This window comes from Lagenorhynchus albirostris, chromosome 20 (genome assembly GCF_949774975.1).
Source record: "Lagenorhynchus albirostris chromosome 20, mLagAlb1.1, whole genome shotgun sequence".
Taxonomy (NCBI): domain Eukaryota; kingdom Metazoa; phylum Chordata; class Mammalia; order Artiodactyla; family Delphinidae; genus Lagenorhynchus; species Lagenorhynchus albirostris.
Window position 1 is genome coordinate 15593151 of NC_083114.1, and position 13647 is coordinate 15606797.

Genomic DNA, 13647 nt, shown 5'->3' on the forward strand with positions numbered 1-13647 from the left:
AAGAATTAACCCTAGAACTCCCAGGCACCTGTTTTTATTCTCATCTGAGAGCTTAAAAACTCAAATTGGTGCCCGGCTTGCCTCCCTGACCCTATTCCACTAACCCACGGGGGTCCCAGTGGCTTCCTGAGCTAGAAGCTTGGTGTGCTGTGCCCCCGGTTCCCCAGGCCGGGACTAATAGTGGTTTGACCTTTAGGCAGGAGCTGCCCCCGACGTCCAGCTGACCCCCGCAGAGGAGGCCCACCAGCGGCTTGAGAGGATCTTCGCAGCTCCTGTAATGCCGCCTCTCACGTGTGGTTGCCAGTCCCTGGTCTCCTCTTTGCTGGGGCTGCTGGCCAGACTGTGTGTGTCTGTGTGTGTAGGCCCACCTGACAGTGGAAGTGTGGCTCCCTGGAGGCCTGGGGGCCCTCACATGGGCTTCCCATTTGGAGAAATGAGAGAAGGGCACTGTGGAGGGTCTGCACACAGTGAGGCCTGTTCCTCCAGGGAAACTGTGGGAGGGACCCCCCTGGCTAGAGATCCAGCCCCTTCTCTGGCCCCAGTCTCTTGCCCCGGAGGGCGTATCTTGGTGTCAGGGCCTGGTGGGTGCGAGGCAGGGAGAAGACACTCCCCTTTCTTGATGCCCTGGTTCTCCAGTCCCAGGTGGGGCCTGTTAACTCCTTGCCCATTTTTAACAGGCAAGGTCCAAGGCCTGGCTGACTCCTCTTCCTCTCCAGAAAGGCCTTTAAGTAACCAGACAAAGATGGGGAGGTCGAGGCTGGCCACCGGGTCTGTCCACAGTCCCCTGGTTCTTGGGCAGTTGGCAGGTGGACCTGGATGGGTGGTGCTACCTCTGCTTGCCATGGGGTGGGAGTGGTGCAGGGGTGCAGTGGGAGTCTGAGGAAGGGGTCCTAGACTTGGGGCTGCTGGTGGTCCTGTTTGATGAGCTAGGCAGGGGTGACAGCTCTGAAGGACCGCCCTTGGCCTGGGGAGTGGCACCCTTGGGTGTGTCTGGAGGCCAGGGGCAGCCTGTACTGGGGTCCGGTGGCTACAGGGGAGCTGGGCTGGGAAATGCCCTGGAGATAAGGCCAGAGGCTCCCAGGGGTCCCAGGCCCTGGGTGTGGTGAGGTGGTCTGGTCTGGCAACACAGAAGAGGAGGGTAATTCAGAATGGACTGGATGGCCAGCCCAGGAGGGACTGTAGCCTGAGGCAGAGCGGCTCGCTCCTGCCGCAGGGAATGACTTATCAGAGCATCTCCTCTGAGGAGTCTGACGGTACCAAGTGTTTCTTCACCAAGCAGGGCCTCTCCTTCCCGGCCTGGCCTCTCCTTGACTAGGTACAATACACCTGCCGGGCCAGCCCTCCTACCGTCCACCTCCTGGTGCTACGCCCCTCTCCCCTCCACTTGGCCCCGGGTGCTTGCTGAAGGGGACATGCCAACGGCCTGCTTGTCTTCACCCCTCTTCTTCTCTCTCTCTTCTTTGCTTGCTGCTGGTAGCTGGACCCTGAGGCCGCCTCTCCTGCCCACAGCCAGGTAGGGTACTCCTGCCCCCCTCAGGAGCCCTCCGCTTCCTCTGGTGACCACCTGCCACCCCCGGCCGGTACTTGGGCTGGCGTCTGTGCCCGGGCCTTGTGCTGGAGTGTAAGGCCTCTTTCCCCTTCTGGCTCCCACCTCACGTGGTATCTGGGGGGACCCCTGGGGGAGGCAGTGCCGGGAGCTGGACATGGGGCAGCTCTGTGTCAGGCCCTGGAGGAGTGTCTAGACTGACGGTCGCCACTCAGTTTGGCCTCTGTGGCACATGGTTCTTAGCCACAGAAGCCCAAGGGCCTGGCCAGAGCTTTGGTTTCTAGGTGTTTCAATTCTGCTCCCTCTGGGTAGAGAAACCTGGAAAGGCTGAACCCCTACCATACCCACCCCCACCCGCTCCCCACTCTGAAGCCTGAAGCTGCGCATCCTCTGTCTCCTCCTGCTGGCCAATATGGGAACCTGTCTTCAGATTAGCTCTAAAGGAACTAGCTGGAGGCCATGGTCCTTCGATGTCACCTTATTCATCAGTCTCCAAACCCTGGACCCATACAACATGCCCATTCAAGACAAAGGCTTCCCCTGTCTCATGATTTGAAAAAAAGAAGGAATTCTGTTTTATAAAGTTAATTTTTTCAAATATAAAGAACTAGCCTTTTTTGGATGTCTTCACTGAAAACGTTGACAGCCCCACAGTGATCCTCCTGTTTGAGGGGTAATTTCACTGGCCCATGATATGCAAAGTCTGGAGACTGCTGTGTAAGTCAGCCTTCTGACTCTATAGCCCAGAAGGGCTGTCAGCGAGGGAGAGGGAGTTATCTGAAGCCAGAATCCAACCTGGGAGTAGAACCCAGATCTTTTTTCTTTCAGCTCCAAGAAATGTAACAAATAACGTATTTGTTATTATTGTTTCTTGTCCTTTCCAATCCCTCACCCAGGGGGTCAGTATCACAGAGCAGTGTCTACGCCTTGGCCCCAGGTCGGTTTCATGAGGGTGGGGGACCCTAGGAGACTAACTGTACCTGGCAGCTGGGGATCCCCAGAGAGTTGGGGTATAGGGCTAGCTTGGGGGCTGCTCATGTGGGGGGTGACCATCCACCCACCAAAGGACACTGGATGACCCTGCTGCCCCATTGCCCACATGACAAAAGGAGCCTGATGGGCCATGGGGGCCAGGCCCCGCTCCTGTTTGCCCAGCTTCCCCAGGCACCATTGCCGACCAGCTCAGGTCTCTTAGGGGTGCCAGGTTTGGCAACCCTACACCCTGACATTGCCCGTGAATGCTTCTTCCTGATCGGTGACCACCTGGGCTTCCGGGGGCTCCCAGCCCCTTTATACCCATTCCCATGCCCATCCATGTGGCATGCAAGTCTCTTCCTGTATTTGACAGAGCACTGCTACCCCTGCCCCTGCCTCATGTCCCTGGCCATGCTGCTTCATGCCCCTGTATGGCCTTAGCACGTCCCCATGGGTCTGTGCTCCTTCTGAGGAGGCACGGAGGGGGAGCAGGGAGGCTAGCATGTGCATCTGGGCACTGCCCCTGCCCAGGAGAGCCTCCTCTGGAGGGAGGACCAGTGTCAAGGCTAGGACTCACCCATCATTTTGTACTGAAGCCCTTGGAAGACATTCTCAGATCTTGAGGAAATGCCCTTTCCCAGCTTGGTGAAGGAGGGCCTATTAGGTGGGTGAATGGAGAAGCCAGGCCTGTAAGGTCACAGCAGCTGTGGCCCAGGGTGAGGGCTGGAGGCTCGAGATACTGATCATACAGTCTTTGCAGGGAGGGAGCAAGAGGGTGGCTGCTGATTTGCTCTCCTGGGATCTGCTCTCTCCTAGGCACATACTCCATGTGTCTCTGTCTTTCCAGACCCTCAGGGCTGTCAGGGTCCCCAGCTCTGTGTCCTTGTCCTCAGGGCTCCTCAGGACCACCCGCCACCAGCTCCTGGCTTCCCCACCTTCTTCCTTTGATATCTCCCGTTCTGTGTCTGCCACCCACCTGTCCCCCTCGCCCAGTGGCTCATCCGGAAGCCCTTCCCCTCACATGTCTCCTCTCTCCTGCTGTCCTTGTCTGCTTTCCAGAACAGGGTCTGACTCTTTATTCTTCCCCTCCCTCTGATAGGTGAAGACAGAAGAGCAGATCGCAGCTGAGGAGGCCTGGTATGAGACAGAGAAGGTGTGGCTGGTCCATAAGGATGGCTTCTCACTGGGTGAGTCTGGGGAGACCCAGGGCCTGGGCCTCTCTGGTTTCAGGGCTGGGTGGTGGGTGGGCCTCTGGGTCTGGAGAGGCCTGAGTGGTGAGCAAGGAGAGGCTGGTGATACAGCGGGGAGAAGGCAGGACCATGAAGGGCCCAGAGAAGGCTGCCACGGCTTCCCGGGCCCATGTCTGTCCGTCTGTCCCTGCTCTGCAGCCACTCAGCTCAAATCCGAGGAGCTCAGCTTGCCCGAGGGGAAGGTGCGCGTGAAGCTAGACCATGATGGAGCCATCCTGGATGTGGACGAGGATGACGTGGAGAAGGTTTGCAGGAGGCTGGTGGAGGGCACAGGAGGGGGGCCGGGCTGGGCAGGCTGTCCGCTGGCAGAGCAGACTGGATCTGTTCCTCAGTGCTCGCCCGCCTGTCCTGTCACACAGGCTAATGCTCCCTCCTGCGACCGTCTGGAGGATCTGGCCTCGCTGGTGTACCTCAATGAGTCCAGCGTCCTGCACACGCTGCGCCAGCGCTATGGCGCCAGCCTGCTGCACACGTACGCCGGCCCCAGCCTGCTGGTCCTCAGCCCCCGGGGGGCCCCCGCTGTGTACTCGGAGAAGGTGCAGCCCCCCTCAGCTACCACGTGGCCCCACAGACCGCCCCCTCTATCCCCTCCCCCCTGCCCACTTTCCCCGACTCTACCCCTTCCCCTTGGCATCCCACGGGGCTCCTGTCCACTCTCACAGTGGCCTTGGGAAGAGGAGTCATTTCAAGGGGTGGAGACAGAAGGCCCTCCCCCGACCTCTCACAGAGGCCAGGACTGGGCTGGTATCTGCATTTCCATGCGTGACCTTAGCCTCAGACCTTAGCCTCTGGCTCCCCTGGAGTGAAAAGCCCAGAAAGATGTGGGCCTTGGGGGTGAGGGCCATCCGTGTGGAGCCAGCTAAGAGCGCCTATCCCTTCCTTCCGTCCCTCTCGCGCCCAAGGTGATGCACATGTTCAAGGGGTGTCGGCGGGAGGACATGGCCCCCCACATCTATGCCGTGGCTCAGACCGCATACAGGGCGATGCTGATGAGCCGTCAGGACCAGTCCATCATCCTCCTGGGCAGTAGTGGCAGTGGCAAGACCACCAGCTGCCAGCATCTGGTGCAATATTTGGCCACCATCGCAGGCACCAGCGGGAATAAGGTGTTTTCTGGTGAGGCAGGGGCAGCTGGGGAAACAGAATGGGCTGGAGAGGGGTGTGGGGATGGAGGCCCCGCCGAGGTGCCAGCTCTTCTCCCTGGCCTCTCCGTGTCCACAAAGCCCCTCGATCCTCAGCAGTCTCGTCTAAGTAACTGGGCCTTCGGGTGCTGGAGGAGCAGCCATGGGATGGGCCTCCCGTTCTCCCTGGGCCTCTGGAGCCTGTGGCTGGGGGCAAGCTGCCCGTGGCTTTCCTGATGGGCCCTGGGCCTGTCTTCTGCAGTGGACAAGTGGCAGGCTCTGTACACCCTCCTGGAAGCCTTTGGGAACAGCCCCACCATCATGAACGGCAACGCCACCCGCTTCTCCCAGATCCTCTCCCTGGACTTTGACCAAGCCGGCCAGGTGGCCTCAGCCTCCATTCAGGTGAGGGGACACTCAGGGTAGTAAGAGATTGGCTGCCTGATTTCACGCCCTAGAAATCAGACTCTCCCCTGCACCTCATTTTCCTGGGATTCTTCCCTAACGAAATGGACCCTGGGCCCGGCGGGGCTGGCCTACTTTGCCCTGAGCCTCCACATTCCGCCCCCTGTACCTCCTGCCCTGGATGGGGCACGGCTCAGCTTCCTGCCCGTCCTGGGGTTGCCCACACCCTAGTTGGGGCCCTGGCCCCTGCTCAGGGGTTTCTCTCAGGCTGATTCACCCAGGCAGGACTGGCCTGTCAGTAAAGTAAGGCCCAGCTGAGGCTGATTCCCTTCCATGCTAATGAAGTCTCTCACCACAAAGTGTCCAGCTCCCCAGGAAGACTGTGCCTGGAGGCTGGGCGTGGTGGCAGGGCCTGTGTTCTTCCCTGGCTCTGGTGTCTGCCCCAGGTTTGACCATGAGGTGATCTGGTTCTTTCTGGTGTGGGTGGGAGAAGCTTGACCTGGCACTGCCTCCTTGCCTACATACCCTCTATGCTGTGCCACAGACGATGCTTCTGGAGAAGCTGCGTGTGGCACGACGCCCAGCCGGTGAGGCCACGTTCAATATCTTCTACTACCTGCTGGCCTGCGGGGATGGTACCCTCAGGTGAGATGGGACGGAGGGAACAAGGAGGGTGCTCTGGGCTCCCACCACTGACAGCTCCTGGGCTTTGCCAGTTGATTGCATCCCGTGCCGGTGGTTTATTTCATGCCTGCCACGTGTTAGGCTCTGAGCTAGGCCCTGGGGATGGCGAGATGAATGAGCCATAGGCCCTGCCCGGCGGGAGCTCCCTGGCCCCGGGGGACCTGGCTATATGTGAGGGGCACCATTGACCCTTCAGCGTTCCCAGGGCCTAGCTAGGATCTGTGCTCCTGGGAAGCCAGATCTGGAGAGGAAAGCACACCGAGATGCAGGTGGTCAGAGGCTTGCCCGCAGTTACACAGCTAGTATGGGGCTGAGCAGGTGTTTGAGTCCACACAGGGGCCAAAAGCCCAAGCCTTTTCCAGTGCCCTCTATGCTGGCCTCCCTGCATCCACGTTGGCTCCTCCGCCAGGCTCCTCCCTTAGACCTTCGGGCTTGCTGTCTGTGTCCACTGAGAAGAGGATAAATGATAAGGCTGAGCAAGCAGCCCAGGGCACTGTTGTCTTGAGCTCTCCTTGTCACTGAGGGCACAGTCTCAGTCCTGGCTGGACTCACCCTTCAGGCAGGTTCCCTGCTCCCTTCCAGGGGTCTGTCTGGACACTCTCACCAGGGCCTGTCTGTGACCTGTCCTAGGGAGGCCGGTGCTCTGGCCTGGTGTCCAGGCCAATTAGGAAAGGCCATAGCAGCTGGCCTGACAGGAGGGCATGATGGGCAGACAGAACTGAGTCTGGAAGCGGAGTCTCTGTCTCCAGCCTGGCAGGGAGATGGACTTGGCGTGGGGACCGAGCGCTGTGCTGATGCCTCGTTTGTACCCCTAGGACAGAGCTCCACTTGAACCACTTGGCAGAGAACAACGTGTTTGGGATTGTACCACTGGCCAAGGTGAGGGGCCTCTGGGGACGGGTGGGCAGCCCTGGGCCTTGGGGTCGGAGAAGCTTGGAATGTCCTGGACTGCCTCATGGGAGTAGCAGGAGCCCAGCCCAGGCCGGGCGGCTCTCCTCTAGCTTGGCCGCCCTGATGCTCCAGCAGCATGGGAGATACCAGAGGGACAGCCCCTCTGAGATCTGCTGCCAGTGTGCCCATCTGTCGCTGCAGCCTGAGGAGAAGCAGAAGGCGGCTCAGCAGTTCAGCAAGCTCCAGGCGGCCATGAAGGTGCTGGGCATCTCCCCCGACGAGCAGAAAGCCTGCTGGCTCATCCTGGCTGCCATCTACCACCTGGGGGCTGCAGGCGCCACCAAAGGTAACGGGCCTAGCGGGTCACCTGGGAGAGCTGGTGGGGGCCCAGTCCACTCCCAGTTTGTCCTGGCCCAGCGCAGACTCACCTGTCATCAGACACCCCTCTTTGGCTTGTGCCTCTTCCCCGTCCCCTTCATCAGAGCAGAAGTCTCCAAACCCCCGGAGAAGCATTTCTGCCAACGATGGTCAGAGGCCTGGACTGAGGTGGCAGTGACCGGGCGTGCTGTGAAGAGCAGGGGGCTTGGGGGTTGGAGGCTGAGGGGAAAGAGAAGGGCACGAATTCAGAGCAGTCCCCCTGGAATAACTCTCCTTCTTGTTCCCTTTCTGACAGAGGCCCCCGAGGAGCAAGCGGGTAACTGACCTTGACCCCGTCCTGGGGTGTAGGGGCCACCTTGCCCCCTCTTGGTGCTTGCCCTGGGCTCTCTCTGGGAGCTGGGCTTGTTCTATCATAGCAGAGGACACTGGCCTGGGAGAAGCCCCAGGGTTGAGGGTGGAGAGGGTGCTTACTGGCCGTGGGGCTTCTCAGAGTCCCAGGAATAGCTGCTTCTACCTGTTTTGCATTCAGATCCTGGAATCTCTCAGGATGCCCTCCATGGGGCTTATGTGGGGAAGGGTGTGTTGCTTCCTGGGGCTCCCCAAGGCCAGTTTTCCCTCAATCTTCCCTTCTCTCCACTGGTTTGGTAGTAGGTGCCTCTTCCTCTTGCATGTCAGGGTAGAGGCCACTAGGGGGCAGCAGGCACCGTGGTATTGAATGGGCTGCAGCTTCAGCATCAGTGCTTGGGGTCTTGGGAAGGGCTGGAGCTTGGTCTGGCTTGGAAGAGCTCCTTTGCCTTCCTCTGAGATTCCATTGACGGTCAGGTGCTCTGAGCTCCTCTTCACCCCTTTCTCCTCCGGTTTAGGGAAAGGGATGCTGCTTCTGAACAGCACCTTGAGCATTGGCTTCATTTTCCTCTGGGATGTGAAGGGCCCCAGGCTGTCAGCAGGAGTGAGGAAGCGCTGGTGGGTGGGAGGGTGGGCGGGTGCATGGAGGAACATGCGTCTGGGTGTTAGGTTCCTTATGATCCCAGCAGGTTACATCCCTGCCAAAGAGGAAGCAGACTCTGAGTTAAAGAAGTTGTCTCCACACTTGTAGGTGGGCAGGTGGGTGGCTGTGTGGCTGTGTCTTGAGGAAGTTCTTTCACTCCAAGGAGGTAACAGTGCAGGTTTCCTGTAACCCTACTCAGCGCTGACTGCAGGTGGAGAGCTCTGGGTGCGTCAGTACGTGGACCTTGTTGAGCAGTGTCTGTTACCTCCTCAGAGCTTCCAGTATTTTCGGCGGGGGGAGGGGTGTGTGTGCACGTGTGTGTGTGATAGAAAGTCTTTGCAGGTCTCTTCCCTTGTGTGTCAGTGTGATCACATCCATAAACATACTCCTTTGAGGCTGTGAGTGTGTGCGCGCGCGCGTGTGTGTTTTTGTGTTTCTGAGTCTGAATGGGGTTGTGTTTTCTCTCCTGCTCATCTTCCCAAAGCCCCACCCCCACGGGCCCTTCCACTGGGCCTGGCAGGCTCAGCTGATGACTGTTTGCTAACATGCTGTTTTTCTTTGCATGCTGCATGCTGGTCCTTTGCCTTACAGAAGCTGCCGAAGGTAAAACCTTGTTTCTTGTTAGCTTTCCCTAATTGCCGCGATTAGACACGTGTCGGCCGAGGCGCGTCTGCCCGCGTGGGCTGTTCCCTCTCCCCCGCAGTTTTTTCTCGCCTCTCCACTGTTGGGCCACCGTGGATGTTTGCGGTCTCGCCTGGCGGACGCATTCGGGAGGGTCCTAATGCGTTCAAGGACGGGGGAGACACCAGTGCTCTCCTGATACTCCCCCACCAGGCACAGGCAGTTCTGTGTTCATCCTAGGTGGGCTGGCTTATGCTCTGTCCTTCCCCACGTTGGCGCCTGGAGCCAAGCCCTCTAAAGGGGTTTTTGCAGCTGATTGGGAGCCCTCTGGTGGCCGCAGTGTGGAGTTACCTCCTCTTTTAGGACCTGCTCATTCTCTCCAACCCCAAGGGACACAGGAAGCGCTGGCAGCTGCTGGCTCTCCCTGTTTTGCCTGAAGCCCTGCTGGTGTCATCAGGGCTCGTTTTTTTCCCTCTGGAAGATGCCTGCTCCCTAGTGCTATGGGCGCAAGGGAGCTGAAGGGCACAGTGGTCAGCAAACAGTCTAAGGAGGAAGACCCACGACGTCAGGTCCTTTTTTCTACCCCATAGCTGGGCGCAGGCAGTTTGCCCGCCACGAGTGGGCCCAGAAGGCCGCGTACCTGCTGGGCTGCAGCCTGGAAGAGCTCTCCTCGGCCATCTTCAAGCACCAGCACCAGGGCGGCACCCTGCAGCGCTCCACCTCCTTCCGCCAGGGCCCCGAGGAGAGCAGCCTGGGGGACGGCACAGGTACCCGAGCCCCTTGGCTGCTGGATGTGATTGGAGGCCTCTTCCTGGGCTCGTTACCATCTCTGGGGTGGGCAAACTCCTAGGGTGAATAGATGCTCCCATTAGAGGGAGAGGCCCAGCCCCAGGGCCCCATGCTGCCTTGGCCTGGGTGGGTAGGGAGCACACCCAGGTGGGGAGTCCCAGGGACCTGGAGATAGAACTGACCCTCCTGCCCACAGGCCCCAAACTGAGTGCACTGGAGTGCTTGGAGGGCATGGCGTCCGGCCTCTACAGCGAGCTCTTCACGCTTCTCATCTCCCTGGTGAACAGGTGAGTGCCAGGCAGGGCCTAGGAGCTCTCATCTTGCTGCCTTGACGAAGGTGGGGTTGATGCCTTTGGGCTTGTGTGATTGCCGAGGCAGAGCCATCCTCCACCAGCAGAGGACTCACTGTCCCTGCAGGCAGGAGAGGCAAGTCCTCCCCACGGGTCCTGGGCACCTGGGTGGGGATGGGGATGGGGGCGGAGTGAGCTACCTGGGCACTGCGGGCACTGCCCTGGGCAGCTCTGACCCAGGCTCTCCCTGTGAAGGGCTCTCAAGTCCAGCCAGCACTCACTCTGCTCTATGATGATTGTGGACACTCCCGGCTTCCAGAACCCTGAGCAGGGTGGGTCGGCCCGCGGGGCCTCCTTTGAGGAGCTGTGCCACAACTACACCCAGGACCGGCTGCAGAGGCTCTTCCACGAGCGCACCTTTGTGCAGGAGTTGGAAAGATACAAGGAGGTAGCACTTGACCTTGCCCCTGCCGCCTAACACCCCCAGGCTCACCTTCTGGCCTTGGCACCCTCAGTGCGGGGGGGAGGCATCTGTGGATGCAGCAAGGTACCCCCTTCCCTTCTGGCTGCTCCCTTCCCAGCTCTTTACTCTCTGACATTTATGTCCCCCTGTGGTCTCTGGAGCAGGCCGCTTTTCCTGCCCAGGCTACGTTCTTTCTTTATTGAGAATTTGCTCTCCAAGAAGCCCAAGATGCATTCAGGGTCCCTGGGAGCCCCTCTTTGCCCACCTTCAAGGCACCTGCCTAGGCCCTGTGAACCGCCACCGTGCAGTTCCTGCCTCCACGTGTGTCGGGCCTGGCCTTCCCTGTCTCCTGAGCTGTTGGTATGGTGACTGATTACTTAGCCCCCCTGCCCCCATAAAAGGGTGTCCCGGATGGATCTGGAAATCCTACCTCAAGTGGAGGTGAGCTGAACGAGCTGGGGAGAATATTTATCTTGGGCGAGAGAAGATTCAGGAGGAAAATGACGGTTGTCTTCAAGTATTTCAAGGATGAGTGTGTGAAATCGAGAGTGGGCTAACTCCACGCAGCCTGATCAGCAGGTGGGAGTAACAGGAGTGTGTACGTGACTTAAGCTCGCTGTAAAAGGAGGTTAGGAGAAGGTTAGCTGTCCAGAGACACGATGCGGTGCCTTGAGAGGTGGTGAGCATCTGTCAGTCGGGCTGTTGGAGGGGAGCTCCTGCTCGGATGGGACATTGGACTTGCTGACCCCAGCGTCCCCACCTGGCCTGCTCCTAGGGCTGCACCCCACACACGGCCCTGTGCTCACTACCTCCCCACCTTCCTTCCTAGGAGAACATCGAGCTGGCGTTTGACGACCTGGAGCCAGCCACAGGTGACTCTGTGGCCGCCGTGGACCAGGCCTCCCATCAGTCCCTGGTAGGAATTCCAGGGAGGGCCTGGGCTGGCCTTTTCTTGCCCTTCCCATTCCTCTCCCTTGGTAGAGCCCTCCCCATATGAGCTGCTGCTGCGTGGGGACACTATGGGCTGGGGGGCCCAGCAGTCAGGCCCAGACATCAAGCGCTTCCGAGCTGTGCGCCCTTTCGCTCAGCTGCCAGCCAGTCTGGCCGGGAAGGTGGTACTTCCTTCTGCCCTGGTGCAGTGGGGAGCACCAGCCATGGGTGTCTGAGCTCAGGCCCTGTCCCAGCCGTGCCTCCAGTGTGTCTGCCAGGAGCCCTGTTACCACCTCCTCAGTGGTGAGGGCCTGGCTGGACCCAGAGGACACAGTCATCCCCTCCCATCGTCCCCAAGCGGAGGACCGGTGCAGCCTAGCAGAGCAGGGCGAGGAGGTGGCATTCACCCAAACACAGAAACAGTACCCAGATATAAAATGCCCACTGAGGGGCTGTGTGGCTGTGAGTCCTCGCCGCTCAGTCTGGGGACGGGCCTTGTCACCCTTTGGGCAAGCGTCTTGGGCACCTTGCTGCCTGGGGGACTGGCTGCCTGGCGAGCGCCTGGCATTTGGCCATTGTCTTCAATTAGGGAAGCTGCATAAGGCGCTTTATTGGAGAATTGGCATTTTTGCCAGGCTGCTGATCTCCCTCCTCTGCTTTGAGTCCCACCTCTCTCTCCCGCCTCCCGGCGGGAAGGCCCTGGCCCAGGGGGTGGGGCCCCGGGACAGTGAGCGTCCCCCTGGGACAAGGGCTTAAAGTGCCCAAGTCCCACATCTCCCCAGGGAAGCTGGCTTTTCTTCCTGACACCTAGGCCCCTGCCAAGGCCTCCCTCGAGAGCCTCTGCCATTCCCAGGAGGTGTGGGCAAGCTGATCCGGCTGGCTTAGCAGCAGCGGTGGGTCAGAGAGTGTGTTTGAATGGGGCTTGGCCATCCCTCCCCTCCTTTGCTCTCCCCTTTCTGATGAGCCTTGGTATCGGGCAGCTCCACCTCTGGGCACGGGGGCCCCTCAGTGCCCAGCCTGCCACTCACCATCCAGTGGCTTCTTGCTCGTTCCTGCCGTACAGCTCCAGCTGCTCGGGGGCCTTAGTTGCCCATCGGTCCTCGGCCACCTTCTGTGTGCTCCTGGTCAGCACACAGACTCCCTTGGGCAGCTTGGGTCAGAGAGGGAAAAGGGTACTTCTCTTACTTCTCTTGTCCCCAGTCCCTAGAGGCCAGGGCAGAGTCCTCCTTGCCCAAGGAAGACCTGGGAATTCCAGAAAAAAGGCACCTTCACCCTTGGTTGTTTGGCTTGCGTGGGGAATTAGAAATCAGAATTCAGTATTTCCACCTTCTCTTGAAAAGCTGGAGGATTTGCCGACACTAGGCCACCGTTCTTCCAGGACAGCGGTTGGCTGCTCCTGAGTGGTGGCTGTTCCCTTCAGATGGGGACACCTGCTCTCCAGGCGCCCCAGCTCTGCCCATGTTGGCTGCCACAGCCATTAAGTCAGCTGTCTTAGGCTTTTGGCACTTGAGTTTAGGACCCTGTAGTGACCCCACCTGCAGTGCTCCGAGCCCTCTCTGGGTTCTCCCCTCTCGGGCGGGGAACCAGGATTAATCACTGTCTCTTGTTGACAGCTTCCTTTGGGCCATGCCCTGTGCTCAGGGCCTTAAAGACCTCATCTCCTTTAATCTGCGTGGGAGGTGATGCCCAGAGAGTGAGGGCAACGCGGGGCTCACCCAAGCCCCCCTGATCTCCAAGGGGTTGAGGAGGGAGGAGAGGCTCTGGGCGTCAATAAGAAGCCTTCAGTCTCTGGGGACTTAGGACACAGGTCCCAGGAATCATATTGTGCTGTGGGCTTCTCTCTCTGATCTCTTTCTGGCCCCTCTTTCTCCTTGCTGGCCACCTGCTCCACAGAATGTCAGCCATGAGTGGCAGGAGCTGTAGCGTGTGTATCTGTGTAGCATGTTTATGGTGTGCGGTCGGGACCACAGGTCCTAGCCCCCTTCACGCTGCTCCATGTGACACTGCGGGATTTCTTTCTTTCTGCATAGGTTCGCTCGCTGGCCCACACGGATGAGGCGAAGGGCCTGCTATGGTTGTTGGAAGAGGAGGTGCTGGTGCCAGGGGCCACTGAGGACGACCTCCTGGAGCGCCTTTTCTCCTACTATGGCCCCCAGGAAGGTGACCGAAAAGGTAGGTGGTACCCCTGGAGGGCAGCTCCTCTGCTTCCTCTCCTGAGAAGCCATTTATGTATATATGAGTCCAGTTGGCACTGCCTGGGGGGCTCACTGAGTCCATGGGCTTTTGGGGGACCTGTGCCCTGATGACCTGAACCTT

At 59.5% G+C, this 13647-nt stretch overlaps 1 protein-coding gene across 14 annotated transcripts in view; it reads left to right on the top strand.

Annotated features, from left to right (window-relative positions):
* MYO18A (myosin XVIIIA) overlaps nt 1-13647 on the top strand; it is a 95417-nt gene that overhangs the window by 46418 nt on the left and 35352 nt on the right. For 8 of the 14 annotated variants that reach the window (XM_060134213.1, XM_060134214.1, XM_060134215.1 and 5 more), the window contains exons 3-15: nt 3621-3708; nt 3910-4016; nt 4131-4307; nt 4674-4887; nt 5155-5297; nt 5842-5942; nt 6797-6860; nt 7074-7218; nt 9450-9626; nt 9845-9935; nt 10194-10386; nt 11231-11317; nt 13362-13503. In XM_060134213.1, coding sequence (XP_059990196.1) covers nt 3621-3708; nt 3910-4016; nt 4131-4307; nt 4674-4887; nt 5155-5297; nt 5842-5942; nt 6797-6860; nt 7074-7218; nt 9450-9626; nt 9845-9935; nt 10194-10386; nt 11231-11317; nt 13362-13503 — 1729 coding nt within the window. Of the gene's footprint in view, nt 1-196; nt 275-1477; nt 1514-3620; nt 3709-3909; nt 4017-4128; nt 4308-4673; nt 4888-5154; nt 5298-5841; nt 5943-6796; nt 6861-7073; nt 7219-9449; nt 9627-9844; nt 9936-10193; nt 10387-11230; nt 11318-13361; nt 13504-13647 lie in introns of those variants that run through there. The other 6 variants (XM_060134210.1, XM_060134211.1, XM_060134212.1 and 3 more) reach the window with 3 other exon arrangements.